The 24112-nt window shown below is 30.9% G+C and overlaps 1 protein-coding gene across 1 annotated transcript in view; it reads left to right on the top strand.

The window, feature by feature from the left end:
* Positions 1 to 7302: 7302 nt before the first annotated feature.
* Positions 7303 to 24112, top strand: part of LOC117176226 (sodium-dependent neutral amino acid transporter B(0)AT3) — a 21607-nt gene continuing 4797 nt past the window's right edge. Inside the window, exons 1-9 of the mRNA XM_033366364.1 lie at positions 7303 to 7368; positions 14889 to 15156; positions 15551 to 15745; positions 18062 to 18177; positions 18427 to 18534; positions 19190 to 19273; positions 19412 to 19573; positions 19829 to 19939; positions 20223 to 20424. Coding sequence (XP_033222255.1) covers positions 14967 to 15156; positions 15551 to 15745; positions 18062 to 18177; positions 18427 to 18534; positions 19190 to 19273; positions 19412 to 19573; positions 19829 to 19939; positions 20223 to 20424 — 1168 coding nt within the window. The 5' untranslated portion in view covers positions 7303 to 7368; positions 14889 to 14966. The remainder of the gene's footprint in view (positions 7369 to 14888; positions 15157 to 15550; positions 15746 to 18061; positions 18178 to 18426; positions 18535 to 19189; positions 19274 to 19411; positions 19574 to 19828; positions 19940 to 20222; positions 20425 to 24112) is intronic.

Here is a 24112-nt window from a genome sequence, read left to right as displayed (position 1 = left end):
TTCATAGTAAAAAAGTCAAGCTTTCTTTTGAGACTATTTAAAAAAATCGTAGATGCCTAAATTGCGAAAAAAGTTAAATAAACAATTGATTTATTGAAAAAAATGTTTAAACAATTTTTTTGTTACAAATAATAAAATAGAATGAAAGCGTGTAAAAAGCACTTTCCAAAACCCTCATAAAAATTTTAAATCGCGTAATTAGAAAGGAAGTTACAGGCGTTTGAAACTACCCCTGCAGGCATTGGGGTTGAAAATTCAACCCCCCCCCCCTCACTTGGGGAGGGTTGGTAATCCTGGTCTATAAGTTTGTGGATTAACTACTGTTGGGTAGGCGAACATATTCCCAGAATTTAGAGACAATCGAAAAACATGACTTTTTGAGTTGGGGCAGTTGAGGAATAATGCCCCAGGTATACATTCGGCTGTTCGTAAAACAAGAATTACATTTTTCGCATATTATTTAGTTTCGTTGACTTGATTTTTCAGTATTTTTCTTTTTAAGCTATGCATTCTTTTTTCTTGTAATTTGTGGTACCTTATCGTTTGGAGTTGTTCAATATATCAAATAATCTTTAACCGCGTTTACTTCTGACGTCAAATCTTTGCATCGTATGACGTGAAATTACTCGAAAAACATTGGATTTACAAGCATACAAAATGGCTAAGATTATGAAGGTGCCATACTAAAATTATATTTGGAAATGTGTGCTAATCGTTTGACACAAAACCTGATTTTTTAATTTCTTTAATTTACAGTGCCTGCTATCATCGATTCTTCGCCAATAAATAAAATATTTTCTATTGTGTGAAGTATAGTAAAATTGATAATTCACCTCATTTGAACAATGTAATAGTTACACCAACAGGGTTGCTCAAAAATTCGACTTTCGATTTTTGGTGATCGATCCCTCCCCAATTTGCTAGTTTTCCGGAAATATAAATTCCATATGTTCATTTTTTCTATATTAATAAACATTAATCCATGCCTTCGATATTTTGATATTAAAATAGGGGTTTTAATGGGAGAAGCTTGGCCTTTAAAACACATTAACCAATGTACTTGTTATTAACATTTTAAAAATTTAATTTTGGCCACGAAATTCCTTCTATTGTGCCCGAAAAATGTCCTGAAAATTTGAAATAGCAGTTTTATGTAAAATTCATGCTGAAGCCAGTATTTTGTTTTTAATTTTTACAACATCAATTATTTTTATTTAATACGTTACAAGTATTGAAGTATCTTTTATCTAAATTTCAATTGCTTACACAGTAATTGCACAGTAATTACACAGTATTTTGCAATTGTTTAACAATTTTTATGTATACGATACTTTTTCATAAAATCGTCAGAAGTTAGTATTTTCTGGAATTAATGATACAATTAGTTAATGATAAGTGTAATATTTGTTTAAAGATATTTGTCAATTATTTAAAGAATTATTAGCACTTGAGCCTCTTCATAGGAAACATGGATAAAATTCTAGATTTTTTAAAAAGCTTTAATTATTTCGCGTACTAAGCAGTATGTTCTTATCTCAATTAAATGGATTATTGTGTTAAAAATAAGGTTATAATATCTGAGATGAACAAATACTGAATAATAAGCGATTACTAATTGTTTAAATAATTGCAAACTGTCTTCCACAAAAATAGCAACATTTAAAAATGTGTGTAAAAATGTAAATTAAATTTCCCTCTCGCCTTTTTTTTACCATATTTTAACTTTTGTTAACAACGGTATAAAACTTTTGAATTTGGTAACTACTGAGAGACGAAGCACACATTTCGGGAAGCATCCTCGAATTTTTGCAGATTTGTTGAAGGCCTTAAAACCTTTGAAAATCCGCCTGTTCCCTTAAACATCCAGTGTACACACCGTGTCGGGAAAAATATACTGTACACACGCAGGCTCGCCAAGTTGACTACGTGAACCGATTAACACGAGCACCATGCATTAACTGAGTTATTAATTCTAGAAAGTAGAAACTTTTTCAAATTTACAGGTAAAAAAATTGTTTAAATAATTCCTAAATATTGCTAAAAAATATTTCACCCTCAAAATTCATTTATGTTCATTTTTCAGCATTTGATAATATTAATGTACTGTAATAATGTACTTTATGGCTCGCCAAATTGACCGCGTGAGCTGATTAACATAAGTATCAGGCATCAACTGCATTATTAATTCCAGAAATTAGAAACTTTTTTAATTTAATGGTGAAAAAAATTGTATTCAAAGAATGGCAATATGGACTAATTATAGAGGGTAAGAATTTTGAATAAGAAGATAAGAAATAAAAAATTATTACTGTGTATAATAATGAACGACTGTCGAATATCATAATCAAAATATCTTTATTATATGAGAGTGCAATAGGAAACGGAGAGGTTCTAGTGGGTTTAGGGGATTGGAATGCGAGAACTGGCTGTGGGAGTGGAGAGTCTGAAAGCGAAATTTGTGATTTAGAACGTAACTATACTAAGACCCGAAAGTCAGAAAATGTAATGTTAAATGCGGAAGGTAAAAGTTACTAAGGTTATGCGAAGAGTACGGACTTAGTATTTTAAATGGAAGTATTAATGGCGATTGGGAAGGGAAACTAACCTATGTAGGCGGCGGAGAGGGCGGAAGCTCGGTTCTTGACTGCGTAATTGTCAAAGAAGACGAAGTTGAAAATCCAGTTATATTTTTAAAAATAGAACCAAAAATTGAAATAGACCATCTACCGCTAACTTTGCGAATTGCATTAAATACCGAAACGATGGTAGACTGTAAGAAAAATAACAATAAAGGGAGATTCATAGAGGAAAAACTAGTATGGGATCCAAATGAAGAAAATCAATACAGAGAAATCATTGAACAGCTATGGGAAACAAGAGAAGAATATGCAACACTAGAAGAAAGATAAGATAGACTAATTTTAAACATAAAGAAAGCTAGCAAAGTATATGGTTTGATCAAAAAAAGATAGAAGGGAAATTTGGGAAGGTTAATCTCAGATATAGCAGGAGAAGAGAGTAGAAATCAGAAAAAAGTAGTTTGGAAAAGCCTTAACAAATTCCTAAACACAAAGAATGAAATGGATAGGGAGTTACTACGTAATGAGAAAAACAAATTGAAGGGAATTTATGCGCGAAAGAAGAAAGAGATTAGGGTCGAGAGGTTTAAAAAAGTTGAGGATAGCAAGAACATGGGTGATTTTTGGAGTGCCATAGGAGTATTTAGAAAGAAAAAGACAAGCAAAATTGACAAAATAGGTAAAGGAAAATAGAAAACTCATTTTCACAATTTATTGCGGACGAGATTAATTGATAATAGAGAAGATCGTAAAAATCCAGAAAATCGGGTAAAAGTTAATAACGAAGTGGAATTAATCGAAGGGTATAATGAAGAACCAAACGAAAATAGCGAACTTAATAAAGAAATAGAGATAGATGAGTCAATTGACTGCATAAAAAAATGAAAACAGGTAAAGTGCCAGGTGAAGACCACATCACAATTGAATTTATCCATAATCTATCAGCTAAATGGTTTCTCGATTCACACGAGATAATTCAGGAAATGTGGCGGACGGGAGCCATAAGCTCGAGCTGGAAAACAGCTAGAATTTTTCTAATTTTCAAAGGGGGAGATGATGGTAATACTGATAATTATAGGGGAATGTCTCTTCTCGGCGTGGGATATAAAATTCTGGCCAGAATAATGCACAACAAGTTATCAGATGGGTTAGAAAGAACTGCAATTCTAAAAGAGAGTTAAGCAGGTTTTAGAAAAGGTTTTAGAAAATTAGCAACAAAATCAAAGAGGAAGGTGGCAAACTTTACAAGCATTTATTGATTTCAAAAAAACTTTCGACACGGTGGAAAGAAATTTATTATTTAAAAAGTTCCAGCTAATTGGGGTATCAGGTAGAATGCTTAGAATGATCAAAACTAATCTATTCACTAAGATACTTTGAACGAAGTCATCACAGAGGAAGGACCCGTTGAGGGCTTTTGAACAGACAGGGGTGTCAGACAAGGGTGTCCGCTGAGTCCGACGTTATTTAACATTTTACTCGACGATATAGATGAAGAATGGAGCGTCTGGAATGTCGGAGGAACAGAAATTGGTAATGAAAATGTATTTGTTCTTAAATTCGCAGATGAGGTGGCTTTGGTAGCAGACTTTCCAGTAAGACTATTAAATATGCTCAAATCTTTAGGTAATTGCGTTAAAAGAAATAATCTGGAAATTAATGTCAAAAAATAAAAAAATAATAGTGTTTAGAAAAGAGTGGAGGAGGAAAAAAGAGGAAAATTGGAATATTCGTGGAGAGCAATTAGAAGTGGTAGACAGATATAAATATTTAGGGGTTTGGTACTCTACCAGGTCTACTTTCACGAAACATACTTTAGCACTGGCAGGGAAAACTCAGAAAGCAATTAACGCAGCTTGGGGATTCATGAAAAGATTCAACTTAAAAGACTTAAAAAGAAGGTTATATCTGCTAGACACCTTGACCAAGTCAGGTATGCTCTATACTACCGTTACTCAAGTTGACCGCGTGAGCCGTCATCGCTAATCATTTTTAAAACCTTTTCGGGTTTCTTTCTGCTTTTATTAAAATATGACATGACTTTAAAAGACATGACTTTAAAAGACATGACTCTCTTGATATGATATTTTTGTTTAATTTAACTAGCCATAGGGCATTGCATTCGAATTTCCAACTATCCCGTTTCACATTCTCATCCTAATGTGATGGTCTTGGTTTTATGTGAAAAATTACTTTCGCGGATTTTATCAAGTGTCGACGTTTTGAGACCCCCTTTGTCAGAAAAAAATAGTTTTTACGTCGGTGTCTGTCTGTCGTCGTTGTTGTCGTTTTAGTGTGTAAACACGTTAACATTTGAAGGAATTATTCGATTGGATTCCCTTTTGGCACACTTTATAAGGATATGGAAAATAGGACGAGTTCGTTAACCAGCTTTTTTTTTAAAAGAAATTTAAAAAACTTAAAGCATTTTGAACGTTTTTAAGACCACTTTTTTAGTATTTGAAAATTCGTTCGACAGCTTTTTATAGTAGACTAATATACGAACAATTTATCTTGATTATTTTTTTTGATAAAATAAAAATAACCAAAGTTATGGCATTTTCAAAATCCTAAAATTCAAACGAAAATTAACATTTGATGCTAAACGAAGCGTGATACAGAAAAAAGTCAAGAAAAAAGGTTACTTTCTCAAGCCACTACACGATTGTCTAAGAACTTTTTAAATTTTGTTAACAAAAAATCCAAAATTTAGATTTTTATTGCAAAAAACAAATGAAAAAGAAAAGAATAGCAAATTTTTCAGGAATTACTTTTTTGTGTGATAAGTTTTTGTTTGTTTTATTTGTGAAAAACAACATTGAAAATAAAGAAATTATATTTGAGTACAACGATACAAGCTATGAGAATAAATGAGACAAAATGTATTCAACCAAAAAAGATTTACAAATTTGTTAAGAACATTTTTTTGATAGAAAGCGTAGTTATTTTAATCGTAAAAAACAAGATTAAAAAAAAAATTATAAAAACAAGGCAATAAGAATAAGACTGTTTCAATTACCATGCATATTATGAATTGTTATGATATAAATTTCTTAAAATGATACATGATTCAACGCAGCTGAGAATAAAATTTAAAGAAAAATAAGAAACAAATATTAAAGTTATCATGATGCAGAGCATAATGTACAGAATTTGACATTTTGGGACATTTTGGCAAAATTTTGAAAGGTCTGTGCGCGAATGTGGGAGAAATGCAATGACCAAGCGCGAATATGCGAATGCAGGAATCTGAGAAAAATACAAAGTCCGAGCGTGTAGCGTGAGGTAAACACAAAATTGAGCGCGAAGCGTGATATAAATATGTCATCGAGCGCGAAGCGCAAGAGCCAACAATTGCGCGCCCTAGGCGTGCTCAAACTTGCGAGCGAATGATGAGAATGTGCAAGCGCAGTGAGCAGTTTTTTTTAAATGTTAAATAAATGTAGAAATTTTCTCTAGACTTTATTCCCTGCGAGGCAAATGACAAATTTAGTAAAGGTTATGAGGTTCCAGTTTAAAAAAATATCACTTTTGAACCACATAAAACGATGTGTGAACACTCTACAATGACATTATAATTTTCGCACATACTAGTAATAAGAACTGCGTTTTGAAAAGGAATCGGATCGAAATAGAAACATGTCAGCAATATTTTAATTAAAAAATTTTTAAAAGCCGGAAAAGTCCTATAGAACATAAATATTCGTTGTGTTAATAATTCCATAAAATAATCACTTCATGATTTTAAATGGAAAAAATGTTTTAACTAAACGAACATTATTCAAATAATTAATCAATATTTTTTAATATTGATTTTTAATTCTTAATTTGTAAAAAAATTGCCTCTAGCTCCGCTGGGATCCGAACCCAGGCCTTCAGATTTCCGGTCTAATGCTCTTGCTGACTAAGCTATGGAGTGACGAGATTCATTTCTTCACAGCCTCTGCAAGTTGCATTACGACGTAACTCCGTATACAATATTCAAAAATATTGATTTTTGATCAATAAATAAGAATTATTCTTGTTCAACAAATTATTTTACGAGTATAAGGAATTACCTCGTCATTCAACTTAGTTATTGCGTGAAAATTATTCCCTGAACATTTCTTAAGGAAGTGCTAAACTTTAATTTACAAAAAAGTTAATAACACGCACTTTTTTGAATTATTTTCGAAAATCGAGCTTTTCCCATTTAAGACCACATGTTAATTTCAAAAGCCGTGGGCATGGATTAATTCTTAGCATTATTGTTAAAATGAGGGAATTTCTTTCTCCGGAACACAAGGAAATTGGAGGGGGGGGGGCGATCAATAAAAATCAAAATTTGAATCTTTAAATGTATAAATTTGGACCAGCCTAAGGTACTAGTGTAAATTATTATTGAAGATTATTCAAGCTCATTCAATATGAAGCTTGGAAAATAAATTAAGATAACGTGATACAATATTTTATATTTCTTATAAGTTTCTAAAATAATTTAAATAATTACTAATTGTAAAATAAGAAAAAAGAGAAGTGTGTTTTAAAAAGAGGGTCGAACGTGATAATCGCATTAATTAGCGCACGTGATCAATTTGGCGAGCCATTGGCATTAAAAAAAAATACGTTTTTACGCAAATATACATGCGGGGGTAGTAAACGTAGTCGAGCGCCGGCGTTGCTTTACTATTGATTCCAACCTTCGTCCTTACAATTCTGAAAGTTATCACACGAGTAGAGGGTGCCACAGTAGCGAACTGCTCCTCGTACCCCAAGGAGCCCGTCGCGTGTTCTTCGTTTATTCCTACAGGTCAGTGATGAGAGACTATTTATTTCCCACTCTTCGAATTCAATCTGAATGCAATTAATTATTTACAACTGAAAATTACAAATAAAACTCAACCTCCTCAAACAAAAAACTAAAAATTTGTAAGCCAACAGAATAAAAAAAAAATGCCTAAAAGATAACTAATCATTCTGACAGTTTTCTAATACGAATGCTAATCATAAATAGTTTAAAAAATTTTTTTATAATAAATTGATAGCTAGTAATATTAAGATAAGATCTTTCATATTATATTCATTCATACATTTATTGAATATTGTCGGCTTTATTTTATGGTTAATAAATCGATAATTTTGATAATAGGGGAAAAAATGTAGGTGGTAATTTTTCAAATTTATTTTTAGGAGTTCAAATTTCTAAATAAGTGTCCTTTTAGTTGACATTTATAATCGTGATAGGGACACAAGTACGGTTATGAATCAAGCAGGGTGAAGTCAAAAAGTTATTTTGCATAACTTTGGAGAAGTTTTTCTATTGAAAATTTTATAAAGAGTGGAATATCCTAGTGAAAATTTCAGTTTCGCGCCAGTACTGATATTGGAAGGAAAGGTAACTCGGCTAAGAGTTGGCACAGTACTAGTGCAAGATTGCACCAGTACAGTAGTGTCAGCCTGATACTGTGCCCGTATTGGTGGTGGTACTGGACCACTTGCCAGTACTGTGTCTACTCTCAGCCGAGTTACATTTTTAAAGAATGCCAGTACTGGAAATATTATTGGCGCAATATATTACCAGTTATAAATTTTCGCATTCAGGAAAACTTTTGATTTTTTCATGTGTCTTCGCGCGGTAGAATGAGCCAATTATCTCATTGTCAGCTTCAGATCTGTTCGTCAGATATTTCTTCCATTACACGAGATCAGGTTCTCGCTACATGTTAAATGAAAACAGATAATTTTTTTATCTCTCAACGATAAAGATTATATGTATTTTTTCAATGGAAAGCTAAATTTTTTTATTATGAAAAACTCGTATGTTAATTGATAAGTTTTTAAAATATCCTATTTGTGTTACATTCAGTAAGAAGTGAAATATGGAGAGTTACAAACACATGTTAATATGGATTGGCACAGGGCAATTTATTTAATGAAATTTGCATACCATAGCATTTGAGATCGTTTCTAATCTAGTTCTGTCAAAGAATAGTGAATTATTATAATATTTTTTGCTATAAATTCCGAAGTGCATATTTCGGGATCTAAAGAATTATTGATGACAATAAGATATTAAATTATGCCTACTTTTAGTATACTTGGACAACTTATATAGTTTCTTCTCGATTTTCACTTTTTCATGCATGATTTTCAAAGTTTTTTGTTAATATTATAGAGTCTGAAGTAATTGAAAAATATTATTCATTACCATAAGATGGGACTAAGAGGAAGATTTTTAAAATGTTTTTTCGGTATATTACCGGAAGCAATTAAAATGAGATATGAACATAAATTAAAGACCTATGTCGTTATTTTAGAGTCAATGAAACATATATGATAAGTATCGATGCATAGAAATACGCGTTAAGTTTCAGTGTAAGCATAAAATTAATATGTGTTGTTTTATATATAAGTTTATAAATACAAGAAAATAAAATAAATAAATAATCCTGTCGTGTAATATCTTACCGTATCCCGAAAAATATGAAAGGTGATATAAATATCAAAAATATAGTCTGAAATTTGTTAGCCCTATTTTATAGTACTAAACAGCAATTTATTATTGTGTCAAACGTATTCTATTTTACACTGGCAAATTTTACACGGACACAAACCCTGGAAAGTTCTTAAATGTCGCTAAATATCGGGTACAGTTATTTATATTTGAACGCAGACTGCACCTTTACTTTAATAAATTCTATAATATCAAAATTAAATCCACTAATCGTATCACATTTTTGCTATTATAAAGGACAAAATAGTTCGAATATGATAAAAATATTTTTTAATACATTTGGCCTAGAATTTTTTTCATTCTCGAATTTAGATTACATAAGTTCGAAAGTCAAATGCTAGGTATCAGTTGGACAATTTCATTTCATCTACGTTCAATTGATCATATTGCTCCTTAGGTAAAATAATCTACATCCAGTAAAATTGTATGTCACAATTTATATCTTTCTAAAAATAATTCTATAAAATTATGTGCACGTTTTAACTGGGTGTTTCTATAAAACCTGGAAGAATTTTATAAAAGTTTCAAATATATGCCTCAATAATTCCAGATAAAATTTAAACTCCTAATACGATTGATTGCGATTCTATAAATATTATTTTCACACTTTGCTGAAACAAAAGTAGCTCTAAATATAGAAATCAGGAAAGTAATTAATAAAATGGCATTCCTCTGAATGATTTCTTCAGTAAGTGATATGCTCAAGCCACTAACGAGAAATTGTAAATTTGGCGAGAAGTCTCCTGTGAGAAATTGACCTCAATTTGAAATTAAATCGACTTGAATTTGCAGTTTTTCACGGTCTTCTAAATGGACTTAAAATACTAGGAATTTGTACGAAATCTAGACAGTATTTAAAGTCATTATTATAAATTAGAACAATATTAACAAACGTATATAAATTTCGTGAATGTTTTTCTGTTATCATAATTACAATTTTTCAAACGAAGGTGAAATACGAGGTTTTTGAACGCATTTTGACAAGAAGCTATATTATTAAACTGAATTGTTATAGAAAACGCCCGCTTGTAGCTCATCCTCTTCCTAACGCGCGATAGCTTAAGCGGTTTTCGACATGATCACACACAACTGTTTAAAAATGAGCAAGAATAAGTTTTTATAGAAAAAGCTATACAAATCCTGGCGGATTGAAGAAACCGAGTGGAGCCTCTATAAAGTACCCGTAAAGACCCCATTGGATCCCCATCCGGTTCTTTTTTTAAAAAACTCGAAAAACAGAAAAATCAACTTTTAAATTGTTGAAATTCGGGTCTTGCGTTAAAATATCCTATAGAAGGTCACATAATAATCGCAATAGTTTTTTGTGCAATGGTAAAAAGTTTAAAAAAATATAAGACGTATAACGCCTGTTGACTGCTACACATCGAACGCATAGCCTGTAAGTATGCAACGGTAAAAAGTTTAAGAAAATATAAGACATATAACGCCTGTTGACTGCTACACATCAGACGCATCGCCTGTAAATAGCAGTCAACAGGCGTTATACGTCTTATGTTTTTTAAAACTTTTTACCGGAGCAAAAAAACTATTGCGATTATTCCGGGACCTTCTATAGGGAATTTTAACGTAGAATCCGAATTTCAACCATTTAAAAGTTGATTTTGCTGTTTTTTCGAGTATTTTAAAAAGGAACCGAATGGAGAGCCAATGAAGTCTTTACGGGTACTTTGCAGAGCCTCCATTCGTTTCCTTCAGCCCGCAAGGGTAGCTAAGAAATTTTTGTTGTAACGCATGTCCGAAATGTTCGATTTTCGAGGCATGTATTGCGTGCGGAAAGTGACAAATTCCAAAACCGTGGTAAAAAGCAGTTATAAAAAGCTTCTCCTAGCTGCTGCGCTTGCGCTCTTTTAGCAAGATTACTTTGTCTAGCTGCTTCGCCTACGCACTTCAAGCCAGATTTCTTTTTCGTAATGTTGCGCTTGCGCATTTCGATTTATAATTACTTTCCTTGACTGCCGCGGAATTATTACCTTAATTTATCATGATTTGACACTTGAGAGACTGATTGTAAGTAGTGAAATATTATACTAATTATAAGTAGTGATTGGACGAACTTGAGTCGAATTTAAGAAAAATTTGTTTTTATTGTTTCTCAATGAAAAATTTCCTACATTTGTTAGTAACAGTATCGTGCACAAAAAATCCAATAAAAATTGTAGCCACAGTACTGACCGTTTGCAAGATACATGACAGAGAAACAATGCTTTTCAGTTTCGCTAAATTCATTGGAATGTCTTTAAATGGTTTTGAGAGAATTTATGTAAATTCAAAGGTTTTAGTTTAAAATATAGTCTAATAATATAACGCTCTAATCCAACTTCGTATAAATAAATAAAAAGGTTTGCAATTGTTTGTCCTTGACGATGCTGATAACGTAACAATAGGGTGACAAAGTCGATATACACGATAAAGCATAGATTCTTGTTGGTTTATTAGATAAATATTCTTTGTGTTAGATGTGTTTATTTTACGAAGGGTATACGTTGTTGGTACCGTTAAAAAAATTATCGATACTGACAATTTGTTTTACCGGGTTTTGAAGAAAAACTTTTTAAGGCACTGTACGACTCTTTTGTAGGACAAATAAATCCAAAAGGCTAATAGGGGAAGCTATGCTAGAACAAGGCAACAAAAATGTCCAAATTTTAAACGGAATTTATGGTAAATTATTAAGGAATGGAAGTTAGGCTCAGTTAACCTAATTTGTGTTAAGTAACGGTTGCTGAAATCCATTTTTTAATTTTTTGTAGCCCCTTTTGATTGCCAAATAGGTATTTGCCACTGATAGAAAACTTAAAGCTGAAAGCATATATAATTATATATTATAATGCTGAGAATAAGATTTATTTATCGCTCACATTACACATTCCTAATATCTTGACAGACTTTCGTGCAGTTCTTCAGATATTGTGCCTAATATTGTAATTATGGCCTTTAAAAAATTGGTTTTTTTTTCATATTCTATATAGGGAAATTCACTCAATATAGTTGTCTATTGAGTGAGGTTAGCGTCAGTACATGCAATTATGAATTCAATGAATGCAATGAAAGTTAGACAACTATTGAAGAAATTAATATATGTTTCAATTATTCTTGAAAGTCTATTTATTAAATTATTATGATTTAAGGAAAGGATGTGAAAAATCCTATCAAATTGCAGTATACAACTTTTTTTCATTGCTATTAAAAGTTACAGGTCGTCGAAATAAATAGTATTCAAACTGAACCCAATATTTTACACCTTCTTCAATAAATCTTTCTATGCATTAATAGGGTTCTTACAATTAGATATATAAGGTGGTGGTGTTGATGACGTTTAAAATATTCAGTTGGAGATGTAAGTAAAAGTAGACGGTGTTGATTACGGTGTCTGCTTTTGTTCAACTGAACTCTTACAATTAGCGAACTTCATCTTTCTGAATATCGAGAAAACTGTTAAATTAAAATTGTTGTGATTAACTGAATAATCTGATGTTTCTTTAAGAGTATATTACTACTACCGGCGTGAAAACTCGAGCCCTCTGACTTTGACGTAAGAAAGTAAGTAATTAAAAAGTGGTAGCTGAATGAATGAAGGATGATTTTAAAGGTTAAAATATTGTGCGGTAATGAGCCTGAAACAAATATGGAAAAAATTTGTATAGCTTACAGACCTGAAAATATGATAAAAAGTAAGAAAATTTTACAGCTTTTAAGGACAGTGAAATTCGGAACACAGTTTCTTACTGAACAAATAATAGGAAAAATCTGAAGAAATGCATGGTGTCTGAAAATAGTACAGTTGTATGTTTACTTACAAAAAACGAGTGATAAATTATAATTTGCGAATTTTTCAATTACAATTTGTTTAGAAATGTTTAAAGTACCATCTGAATTTTTTTGAGATCTTTGCATTATTTTTTCAATAAAAAACTATGTTTAAAAGTTTATTCTCGTTAAAAGCTGTCAGATTTCCTTACTTTTTATCCGATTCTCGGTTCATAAAATATACAATTTTTTTGTATATTCATTTTAGACTCATCAACTAACAATATTTTGATGTTTAAAAACATCCTACATTCATTGAGCTACCATTTTTCTTCACTTACATTTTAACGTCAAAGCCAGAGGACTCGAATTTTTTCGCCGTTAGTATATATATATACTAGTCGCTATCTCTTTTATTGTTTTAAATTATTGCACATATTTGTAAAGTGAACTGGAAAATCGATAATTGTTCGTGTGAAATATTTTAATTTCATCAATCTTCTTTCCCACTTCAAATACATACAGGCGGTACGGATTTACGATATACATATGATGATAGGGACATGCATTATTTTTGATTACCTTTAAAATTTGTTTTGGAATATAGATTTACTGTTATATCGAAGTTGACCTCCTATTTAGAAATCGCCCTAATTGTACCCATTTTAATAAGGGCAGTGGTCAGAATTTCACTAAAGTAACTGAACTGTTAGGATTTTTTTATTATTTGTGACTTGAAAAGCCACTTTCAGAAGTTTGTATTGGCTAGATTATACTTTAGTAAACACGCGAATGTCTGCCCTAACAACATGTGACAGTAAAACAAAATTTATTTTTATTTGAAGCATCTCAGTCAAATTCAGTGGCAAATAATGAAAATAATAATCAATTGTCGTAGTGCAATGAAAATGTTGAATATTCATATGTTGTATTATAAAAATATATGCAAAGAACGATTTTCAATTAACAAAATATAAACATAAACATTTGGAATTATTTTTCATATATGTATATTTATATTACAGCCGAATGCTAAACGTACCGGGTAAAGCAGATGGTTTAGACGGGTGGTCGATGGGTATTCCTGTTAAGACCTCGTTAGAAGTTCTGAATAGAGCCCGGCAAAAACAGCCTTAACAAACGAGTCTAGCCCTCTCTATTTTTTCAGATCAGCAGTCCATGATATTTAGATACAGAAAAATATAAACAGAAGACAAATGAAATACTTAAGAATATTACAACAAAATTATTTGATAGAAGTATACGAGTAAAGACCTTTTACTACTAAATCTTTCCGTGTAACAATAGTGTGCTATAGTTTAAGATTACTCGTTCTCAAAGAGCCATTTGAATATATATGTATTTGTATGTTAAAAGCAAAGAGTACCATTTATTTGTAGATCGCTTTTTTAAGAAGAAAGAAATCTGCTTTTGCAAGTAAAATTAATGTTAGACTGGGGCGTTGGATGGGTCGTGCTCAGAATGCTTCTTTCTAATTTAAGTCCTTAACAGGGAGAATATAGGGCGAAACAAACCAAAAAAATCCCCAAACTTTGTCCTGTCTAAGAGGGTGGTGATTCTCTACAATTAATTTATCTTTTTGTACCTCAAAGTACAAAGTTCCAACGCCCGGCCTTGCGAAATAAAAACACTTGAAAAACTATTTACCCTAATTTTTCGGAAAAACAACAGTTATCTTTACTTATAAAAATATGCCTACCTAAAACTAACTTAAGCTTCGTTATACTAAATTAAAACCTGATAGCAATGTAAGCATAAAACAATATAAACTAGATAATATTATATATGTATATGAAAACTAAATTAACACTACAACTAAATAACAAACTTATAAAAAAAACTATTCCTGGATATTTGTGGAGTTAGAATACTTGCATTTGTTTTTAGTTGGTAGTAGTTAATCTCAAGATTAGTCAGGCATGACAGACAAAATGTATGTAAAAGCTTTTTTGTTATTATAATGCTAAATAAAGTTTATTATAATATAAAAATCTAATGTAGAAATTTTTAATATTTGTGTGATGCAGGATGGAGTCTACAGGCGAGAGTGCGATCTTTGCGATATCTGTTTGATTCCGTAAGAAGAACAATAAAAAAAGTAAGAAATGGCGAACACAGCACATCTGGTGCGTCGGCAAAGTTCACGTGACTTAAAACCCCAGAAGAGCGTTGACAAGCTCGAAATGAAGGAAATGCGGGGTAGATTAGTAGTGGAAACTCGCAAGAACAATCCCGCTGCTAATTACGGGGCAACGAATTCTGGGTTTGATGACTCCAGTCCCAACTTGAAGGCAAGTCTTCTGCCTTATTTGACATCTAAGTGCCCTTCAGGTGTTAAAGAAGAGTGAACAATCCTTAAAATCATTCTTTTTTTGATTGTTCATAATGTTGAATAAAGTTTATTATTATATAATAAACATTAAAATTGTTTGAGAAATGTAGGAATTCAAATTATTCTAGTAAACACATTTGAAACTCTTCTTTTACCTTTATTCAGACTGATAATTACCATATTAAAGATTCAGGTTGAAGTAAATCAAGTTGGAACTTGGTGACAATTTGGTTCCACTACCCTAAGAATATTTAAAATAATTTTTAGTTTTTCTAAAAGTAAAAAAAAAACTAAATTTGATTGACTTGGGGATTTTTTCGCAAAAATTCGAGTGACATAAATGTTTGCAGAATAAAGCGGCCACTGAAACTGGGGTAGGGAGCAGTAAGCTGGGTAGCAATGAAGGGAAGGGAATATTTCGACCGGAAGCTGGGGAGGACGAGCGAGAGAATTGGGACAGCAAGCTGACCTTCTTGCTAGCGACGGTTGGATATGCCGTTGGTCTAGGAAATGTGTGGCGATTTCCTTACCTAGCACAAAAGAATGGTGGTGGTTAGTATGAAATTAAGCATTTTTCATTTTTTGCTCCCTTTTTCCAATTGTGTCATTGTATGACTTAAAAGAATATTTTTTGATAGTGTATCTAGTACTTTTTAGTGAGGCAGATGTGACAAAAAAGGGTTATGCACACTAAAAAGAGGGTTCTGAGCCTAAGACCGATTGCATCCTTTCTATAAGTAGTATCAATAATTCTGGACAATCTAGACTTTAAAAAAATGAGTAGCATTGAAGATATTATCGAAATTTTTTTCTTGCAAGCATTTTTCTCTTAAACTATGAAATGTATCTCTGTGTTCCTTTTATAAATAACAGGCCTCTACATGCATGAAATATTCCACCTAGAAGGGTCAATGAGGTGTAATTTGAAAGCTTATTTTATTGTATAAAGATAATTTCAAAACATCCTCAAGTTACCTCTTATCTGAGATATGTTTTAACATTCAGCATAAGTTAAATTTAGGTGATCATTTTCGATAAAATAGTGAAGAAGCATTGAAATTACAGTAACAATTTAATAATTTTCAGTAAAATTTCATTAACTAAGATCACTGAAAATGGTTCACCAATAAGATAAAGTAGAATTTCATTGATTAAAACTCATTAGAATTTATGAGAATAAATATGAGATACTTATTACTTATCAAACACGGCCTCAAAGGCTGTTTGATTAATGCAACTGTGATACGCGTTACACTTCCTCAGTTTCACAATTCTCAAACCTTAACTTCAGTGAGTTGTGTTATCATGTTTCATCCGAGCTGTAAGCATATTTTGAACGTACTGATTTGCCCTCTCAACAATTCCCTGACTTTGTGAATGCCTTGGTATTCCGTGAACCATTTTTAATTCTGGTCATACTTCTTTTAGAAATTCTACTCACTTATTAGCAAACTCACGTGGTCTATTGTCAGAATGAAGAACAGAAGGAGTCCCAGGTATACAAAATATATCTAGTAGGGTATGTGCAACTTCTTCAGCTGTTTTTGATTTGAGGGCCCTTAAGATAACAAATTCGGTTAAATAGTCCTGATAATTTAAAGTGTATTTGTACATCATTTCTTCGCAAATTTACATGACAATCAAATCCACTTGTCCTTTGGCATTGATTTCTTTGAATAAGAAAGGTTTGCCGACAACACCTTTCTAAGGAAGTTTTTGCTTCTTCTGACATGTTACACATGAATGAAGGTATGTTGAAATGACATCTCTAGTTATATCAGCTAGTTCCATACATTTGTATTCAAAATGCTAAATAATAAGGTGTTTTTTCAATTGAAGTATTAGAGAAAGGGGATGATTTCCTTATTTTCTTCATTTTATAAATGCATTATCGTTTTAATAAGAATTGACAAAATGTCTCATCAGTCATTTATTATTATCCACTGAGTAGGTATAATAAGAAAATAAGAAAAATATAAATATAAATATAAATATATATAATATATATTGATAGGGCTAGAAGAGTCGTTTCATTTGGAAATAAAATCAAAATATCTTTAGTAGATTTGGAGAACACGGCTTTTCAAAAAAAAAATTGTGCATGTCCGTATTTCCAAACCACACAATAAATCTAAAAACATCAATTTAATCTACATAAAAAAATGCTCCAAGAATGCAACAGTCTTGTATTTCTTTGCACGGAGAAAATTGTATGGGGAAAGATTCCGCAAAATTTGCAGAAATCTGTAACAAACGGGCATTTGGAGAAAGATTAACATTCTTTCGCTAGAGTTAGAAACTATTTTGCGTGTTCATTAAATGAAAGATTTGAAAGTCTCTTATTACCTCTGAAAAAATATCGAAAGTTGATAACTTTATCAAATTTTGTAGAATCTTTTCCCAATCAATTTTTTCTGTGTATATTGATAACAACTTTCGTTTCAATTGAATACCGCTACATCAGAAACGATATCATAAGACTTACCGTCTGTTCAGTTTTTAGAGTTTAGGTTATAGTTTCATAGAAAGTAAAAAAATGCACATCCTTTTTTCCTTCGTGGTAAATTAGTTGCAATAAAATTGGGATGAATTCGAAACTGTATTTAAAGCATTTAGCATTTTTAAAATTTAAAAATCAAGGGAAACTTTAAAAGTGTTTTTTCTACCCCTTAAACAATAGGGTTGAAACTTAGTAAGAATTATTATCTTTCGTTATTGTGAGAAAAAGGGGGACGCTAAAGAAAATTAATTTTTTTAAAGAGTAGAGTACTCTACTCTACCTAATAAATGTTTTTTCATGTAAGGTTATTTATTTTAATTTTAAATTTTTGTATATTTCACTAAAAACTCTAATTTCTGTGATTACAGGGGCATTCTTAGTTCCTTACTTCATTATGCTTGCCATAGAAGGCATCCCAATATTCTATCTTGAACTAGCGATTGGTCAGCGACTCCGGAAAGGTGCCATCGGAGTATGGAATCAGGTTAAACTTATTTTTAATAATTTCAAACCAGTATTTGATATATAATAAATTTATACAAAAATATGAGTTATATGATTTCTAATTCGATTGAAGTTAAAATAAATATTTGACTTATTTCTGCGAAGCTACAACAAGTTAATATAAACCGAGATAAATAAAAATCTTTCAATATGGAATTTATTATGATTGCTCTTGTAATATTAAAGCTGACAAATTCATAAAATGTGGCAATAAAAATGTTTATTGTAGGTGTCTCCATACATGGCTGGGATCGGAGTGAGCAGTGCAATCGTCTCCTTCAATGTAGCCCTTTATTATAATACCATTATTGCCTGGTGCCTATTCTACTTTGTTCAGGTAGAATTAAAATTATTATTATTCTATTTAAAAAATATTATGTTCTTCATAATGGTTTAGTTTCTGGGAGGGAAAAAATAATTTTTGAAGCCACCTAAATCATGATACGAATTCGTTAATAATTTCCTAAATATCAGTATACCTCCTGACATATGACGAACTATTATATTTGTAAATTTGGAGATCATTTTTTAAAATAGTGATAGCCCTTTTTTTATAATTATATATAGAAAATAAGTACCAACGACAAATAGCCTGTAAATTTGATGGAAATATGTATCAAGATAACATTTTAGAGCAGAATGAGAATTTTGATAAACTAATATAGGTTTCTGTAAATTTTACAAGATTCTCTAAAATATATAGATTTGTAATCCATTATTCTTATGCAAAATGTCCATATTATAAAAACTTTACTATAGTAGAAAATTCAGATATATTTTAAAGAAAATTTCAGTCATCTACATTTACTGTTATCTAGAGCATTCAAGGGTTCGTGTCCGTGCAAAATTTCGAAGCTTACATGCACTGAATATTGGTAAATGCTGTTAACGGAAGTCTATATTTTAAAATAAGTTATGAAAAAGTATTATTAATAAAACACCTTAAATAATGTCAAATATTGTATATCTATATAATCAATGTATTTTTTCAGAGTTTCCAATCTGAACTACCCTGGTCGGAGTGTCCCAATAAATATTTTCAAAATGGATCCTACGCTCCTGAACCTGAATGTTCGGTAAAATATTGAATAAATTATTTTTATGGATTTGCAATGAATTAAAAAATTTAATTGTATAATTATATTAAAGATACTAATTTCTAAGAATTACCCATGGCATTTATAAGATTTTAAATTTTGACTTTAATTTAATAGGAAAGCAGTCCAACACAATATTTCTGGTATCGAACTACGCTTATGATATCGAAAGATATCAACACACCTGAAGTTTTTAATTGGAAAATTGCTTTAGCTTTAGTGGTAGCTTGGATCCTTGTTTACATGTGTATGATTAAAGGAATTGCGTCTTCTGGAAAGGTATTACTTCTCTTTTTTTAATTAAAATTATTCATAAATATATAAATAATTATTGTTAAAATAAATGATTTAACACAACCATTTTGCTTTGTCAGAAAAAACCATATTGCCAGGATTTTTGAACACTATAAATTATAAAAATAAATTAGCCCTCTTTTTGTTCAGTTAAAATTTCGATTAAAATGCAATCACAAAAATGAAATATTTATGAAGCAATAATAAATCGATATCTAGTGCATTTTATAAATATTTTAGGTCGTATACGTGACAGCAACATTTCCTTACATTGTTCTCATAATTTTCTTCTTCCGAGGTATAACTTTACCCGGAATGTCGGATGGTCTACGTCATCTTTTTACACCGAAGGTATGAAAATAAATTAATTTTAAGTTTGCGTTCTATGAAAAAAATACTAATGTAAACAATGGATCTCGGAACTGCCTTTTTTATCGTTTATTAAACATTCAAGAGGAGATTTCTTTATTGTTTTATGAATTTAACTCTTATAAGTTTTTTAGTTTTGTTTTATTACAATTGAAAATTCTAAATTCTAAATTGAGCTGATCCTAAAATTGCCTCTTTAAGCTTTCAGATTTAGAAAATCGAAAAAGGAAATATAAAACCGAAAACATTATTTTTTCTATTTCAGTGGTATACACTTAAAGATCCTGTAGTTTGGCTCGAAGCTGGGACGCAGATATTTTTTTCCCTGGGTTTAGCGTTTGGTGGACTAATAGCATTTTCATCCTACAACCCTGTCAACAATAACTGTTATCGGGACGCAATTATGGTCAGTTTGACTAATTGCTTCACGTCAATGTTTGCGGGCATCGTTGTTTTTTCTATAATTGGTAAGATTACTATCTTAACATTTTAGTTTTTTCATTACAAAACGGCGTATCAGCAGACAAAATTAATTGAAAGTCTATTTTAAAAAACAGTATAATTATAAATAGTTGGTTATTATTTTTATATACACAGGTATTACAGTTTTGAAAAGAGGTGAAAGAAGCTGTAAATTGTTTCCAAGATGTTAACCTATTAAAAACCCTCTCCTTCACAGACAAGTTTTTAATTAGAATATTTATTGCAACAAATTTATTAGCAAAAGTCAAAAATGCTAAAAATATTCTAAGATAGCAACCATAATAATAAAAATAATCCGATTAGTATAAAAATTATTTTCTCGGAATGTTTCCAGTCACAGATTCCAAACATTATATCAAAAATTGAAAATACAATATTTCAGGTAGCAATCAAAATTTATTAGAAATTATCTGGTATTCATATAGTATATAGTATAAGTATTCAGTGAATTAATTATCCAAAATATTGTATAAATAAATCGAAATGAGACAATTTTTTCAATTTGGATAACATTTACAATACTCGTTTTCTAAGATTTTTCTTGCGATACAGATTTTAAACGTTGTGTTAAATAATAAAAATTGAAAATTGCGCATTTAAAAAAAGGATAACATTTTTACAAATTAAGTGTTTTACGGGCGATTTTCAAATAGATTTTACTTTGCATGTCCCTCGAAGTTCATTTTATGTTCCAACACCATTTAAAACCATTTAAAGAGATTGGGGTATATATGGTAACTCACTTTCTTAATATGCACCGATAAAATTTAAAAAAAAACACAAAGTTAGACATACTTTTTTGAAATACGGTAGTCAATGTTTAGCTTTACACGTGTTCTTGATTAAACACGTGTTCCTGATATACTAGAGATAGCAATTACTGACTGAAAATACCATTCTCATATGTCTGCCCCTCGACTTTTCAACAACACTGAATCCTCAATAATTGTAATCGAATTTGATATGATAGGTTGTATAATAATTATAATCATAAAGTATAAGCAGCTTTTGTCAAATGTCTACAATACAAACCACGTTCTTCATAGGGCTGCTCTCAATAGGGCCGCTTTACCTAATATATCAGTGGCATTACCCTCACCTTTTTTACAGTTGAGATTCATTCGTACCTTTTCCAATGAAGCATTTTCACTTCATTGTCAGCTGACTTCACTTCGTTGAATGCTGAGGGGAAAATACTGTACCAAATGCATGGGACCAAACTTAACTTTTCTGTTATCGTCAAAATGAATAATAATTACTATTATTTTATTATGTCAATGAATTGTTCTTAACAAATAGAAGCTATTTTTCCAATACACTTATGTACATAAAAAAATTAGTTTTTACGAAGATATTAGCAAAATAGGGCAAAAATGGACCGAATCCCATGCATTTGGTCCATTGTTTAACCTCTCAGAAATCAACGAAGTGAAGTAAGCTGGTGATTAAAGTTAAAATACCTAATAGGCCGCGCAGTAAATACGCTTTGTCAGCGTCAACCGCTCAAGGCGGCCCTATAGAGAACCCGGACTGTACTTGAAGTTTTCAGAATCATGACATTGATTAGGTCGTTTTGATACAATATTTGGAATCTGTGTTTCAGAAATCCACTGATAATGAGTTTTATATGGATTTGTCAATGTTTAAGAAAAGGTTGGTCAATATTTTAAATATAGCATTTTTAATTTTCCATTTTGAAAGCGATATTTGAACTCTATGACTCGAAAACCCCCTAGAAAATGAGTTTTAGAAGAATCGAATGATTTTTCAACATTTTGTCAGTTTTTCCCACTGTGGATGGAGAAAGTAGTATAGTCTGCACTATTGTCAGCAATAGAATGATAGAGGTAAGGGTCAACGTATAGTCAACTGTAGGAGGGATTAGGCAGAATAGGTCGCAAAATTTCGGCCATTGATGCTCATTAGTTTTCAGTACAGTAGTATAGGTCGGTTATAGCCAGGCATCGATGAGAATCAGTAGTATAGTCTGCAACATATTCGGGCGCACAGTTGAGCAAAAAAATTTTTTATGGGCAAACAAATTTTGGTACAAAATTTAACATAAATTAATTTTTGATTACGATCAATTTAAAATAAATGCTATTTGGTAATTGTTTAAACATTTTTTATAAACAAACTGATAGTTCTGATATTTTTGAACGAATAGGCACATTGTTTTTACCGAATTAACTACGAAAATCTTTTCAATGACTCTTTGCTATGATATTTTACAACTTCTAAGAATTATTCATTATTTATGCAATTTTCATTAAAAATTCAGGGTTTGGCTATTTTCATAGAATATGCTTAATTTAGTTAGAAAATTAACTAAGAATGTTTTTCCGTTGACTTTTTACTATTTCAACTTGCAAATTTACAAGAATTATTAATTAATATAAGATTGATACGTTATTTAAAATACTTCCATAAACAAACCCGGAGTTTGACTATTTTTCAACAAATAGCCTCAATTTTTTTCTACAAAATCAACTAACAATGTATGTCCGATGACTCTTTGTTATGCTACTTCGAAAATGTATAAGAAGTATAAATTATTTAATCCATTTTTATAAAGAAATTTAGAGTTTAGCTTCTTTCCAACAAATAAGTTCAATTGTTTTACAAAATAAACTAAGAATGTCTTTGCGATAAGTTTTCGCTATAATACATTCCAAATTTACCACAGTTTTGAGAACAATATTGAGAACAAAATCCAATGTTTGGGTATTTTTTAATGTAAACACTGAATTTTTACATACGAAATCGACTAATAATGTGTTTTCGATGACTTTTTGCTATGAACATTGTTTAAATAATTGACAGTCGTTGTCAATTAAAAAATATTCATAGAGAAAAGTGGTGGCAAAGATGTTCTCAGTTGAATATTAAATAGAAATAAAGCATTTTTTCTTAAAAATAGATAAACACTCTATCTGCTTATAAAAATTGTTTAAAAAATTTTCAAATGACATACATTTTCAACTAATCGTAATGGAGCATTAATTTATCTCAGATTGCGTATCAACACTGGATTTCAATGCACTAAACGGCGCAAATTCCAAAAAAGAACTTTTCTTCATTATTGTTATTAATAAAAAGTTTTAGCACAGATATACTTCCTTCTTCGATCAATAATCGAAACACAATAATCTTTTCGATATTTTCAAATATTTGACTTAAAAGAAAAAATTTCCACATCGAATTCATAATGTACGCTAAATACTCGTTTTTTCACAGAAATATTTTTCGCGTCACTGCGGGCCGTAGGTATTCAGTGGTGAAGATTGACGTTTAGTCAACCTTAGATGGGGAATAGGGAGTAGTATATGTCACCATAGTCAATGTTTATTTAGGTACAATGGTTCATTAGCATAGGTGGATATTGATACAGCTGTTGTTTTATAAGTAGTAATATTGACGTTTGGCCAGCCGAAAATGTTATATAGTGGCCATGAGGTTCAGTAGTTTAGGTCGGGGTCATTGCCGGCACTATTGGTTTAGTAGTATACGTCGATTCTTAGTTAGAATTTTTTGGGAAAGTAGTACAAACTGCTGTTTTGTCAGCTACAAAATTTAAAAATAGTCGCGGCAACATCTTTTTATCATGTAGAAATATATATAGGGGGACATTCACAAAAGACGTGATACAATTTTCAGGAACTTCTGAACTCC

This window comes from Belonocnema kinseyi, chromosome 7 (assembly GCF_010883055.1).
Source record: "Belonocnema kinseyi isolate 2016_QV_RU_SX_M_011 chromosome 7, B_treatae_v1, whole genome shotgun sequence".
Classification (NCBI taxonomy): domain Eukaryota; kingdom Metazoa; phylum Arthropoda; class Insecta; order Hymenoptera; family Cynipidae; genus Belonocnema; species Belonocnema kinseyi.
Note: the sequence above shows the minus strand (reverse complement) of the source record. Positions and strands in the feature narration are given on the sequence as shown.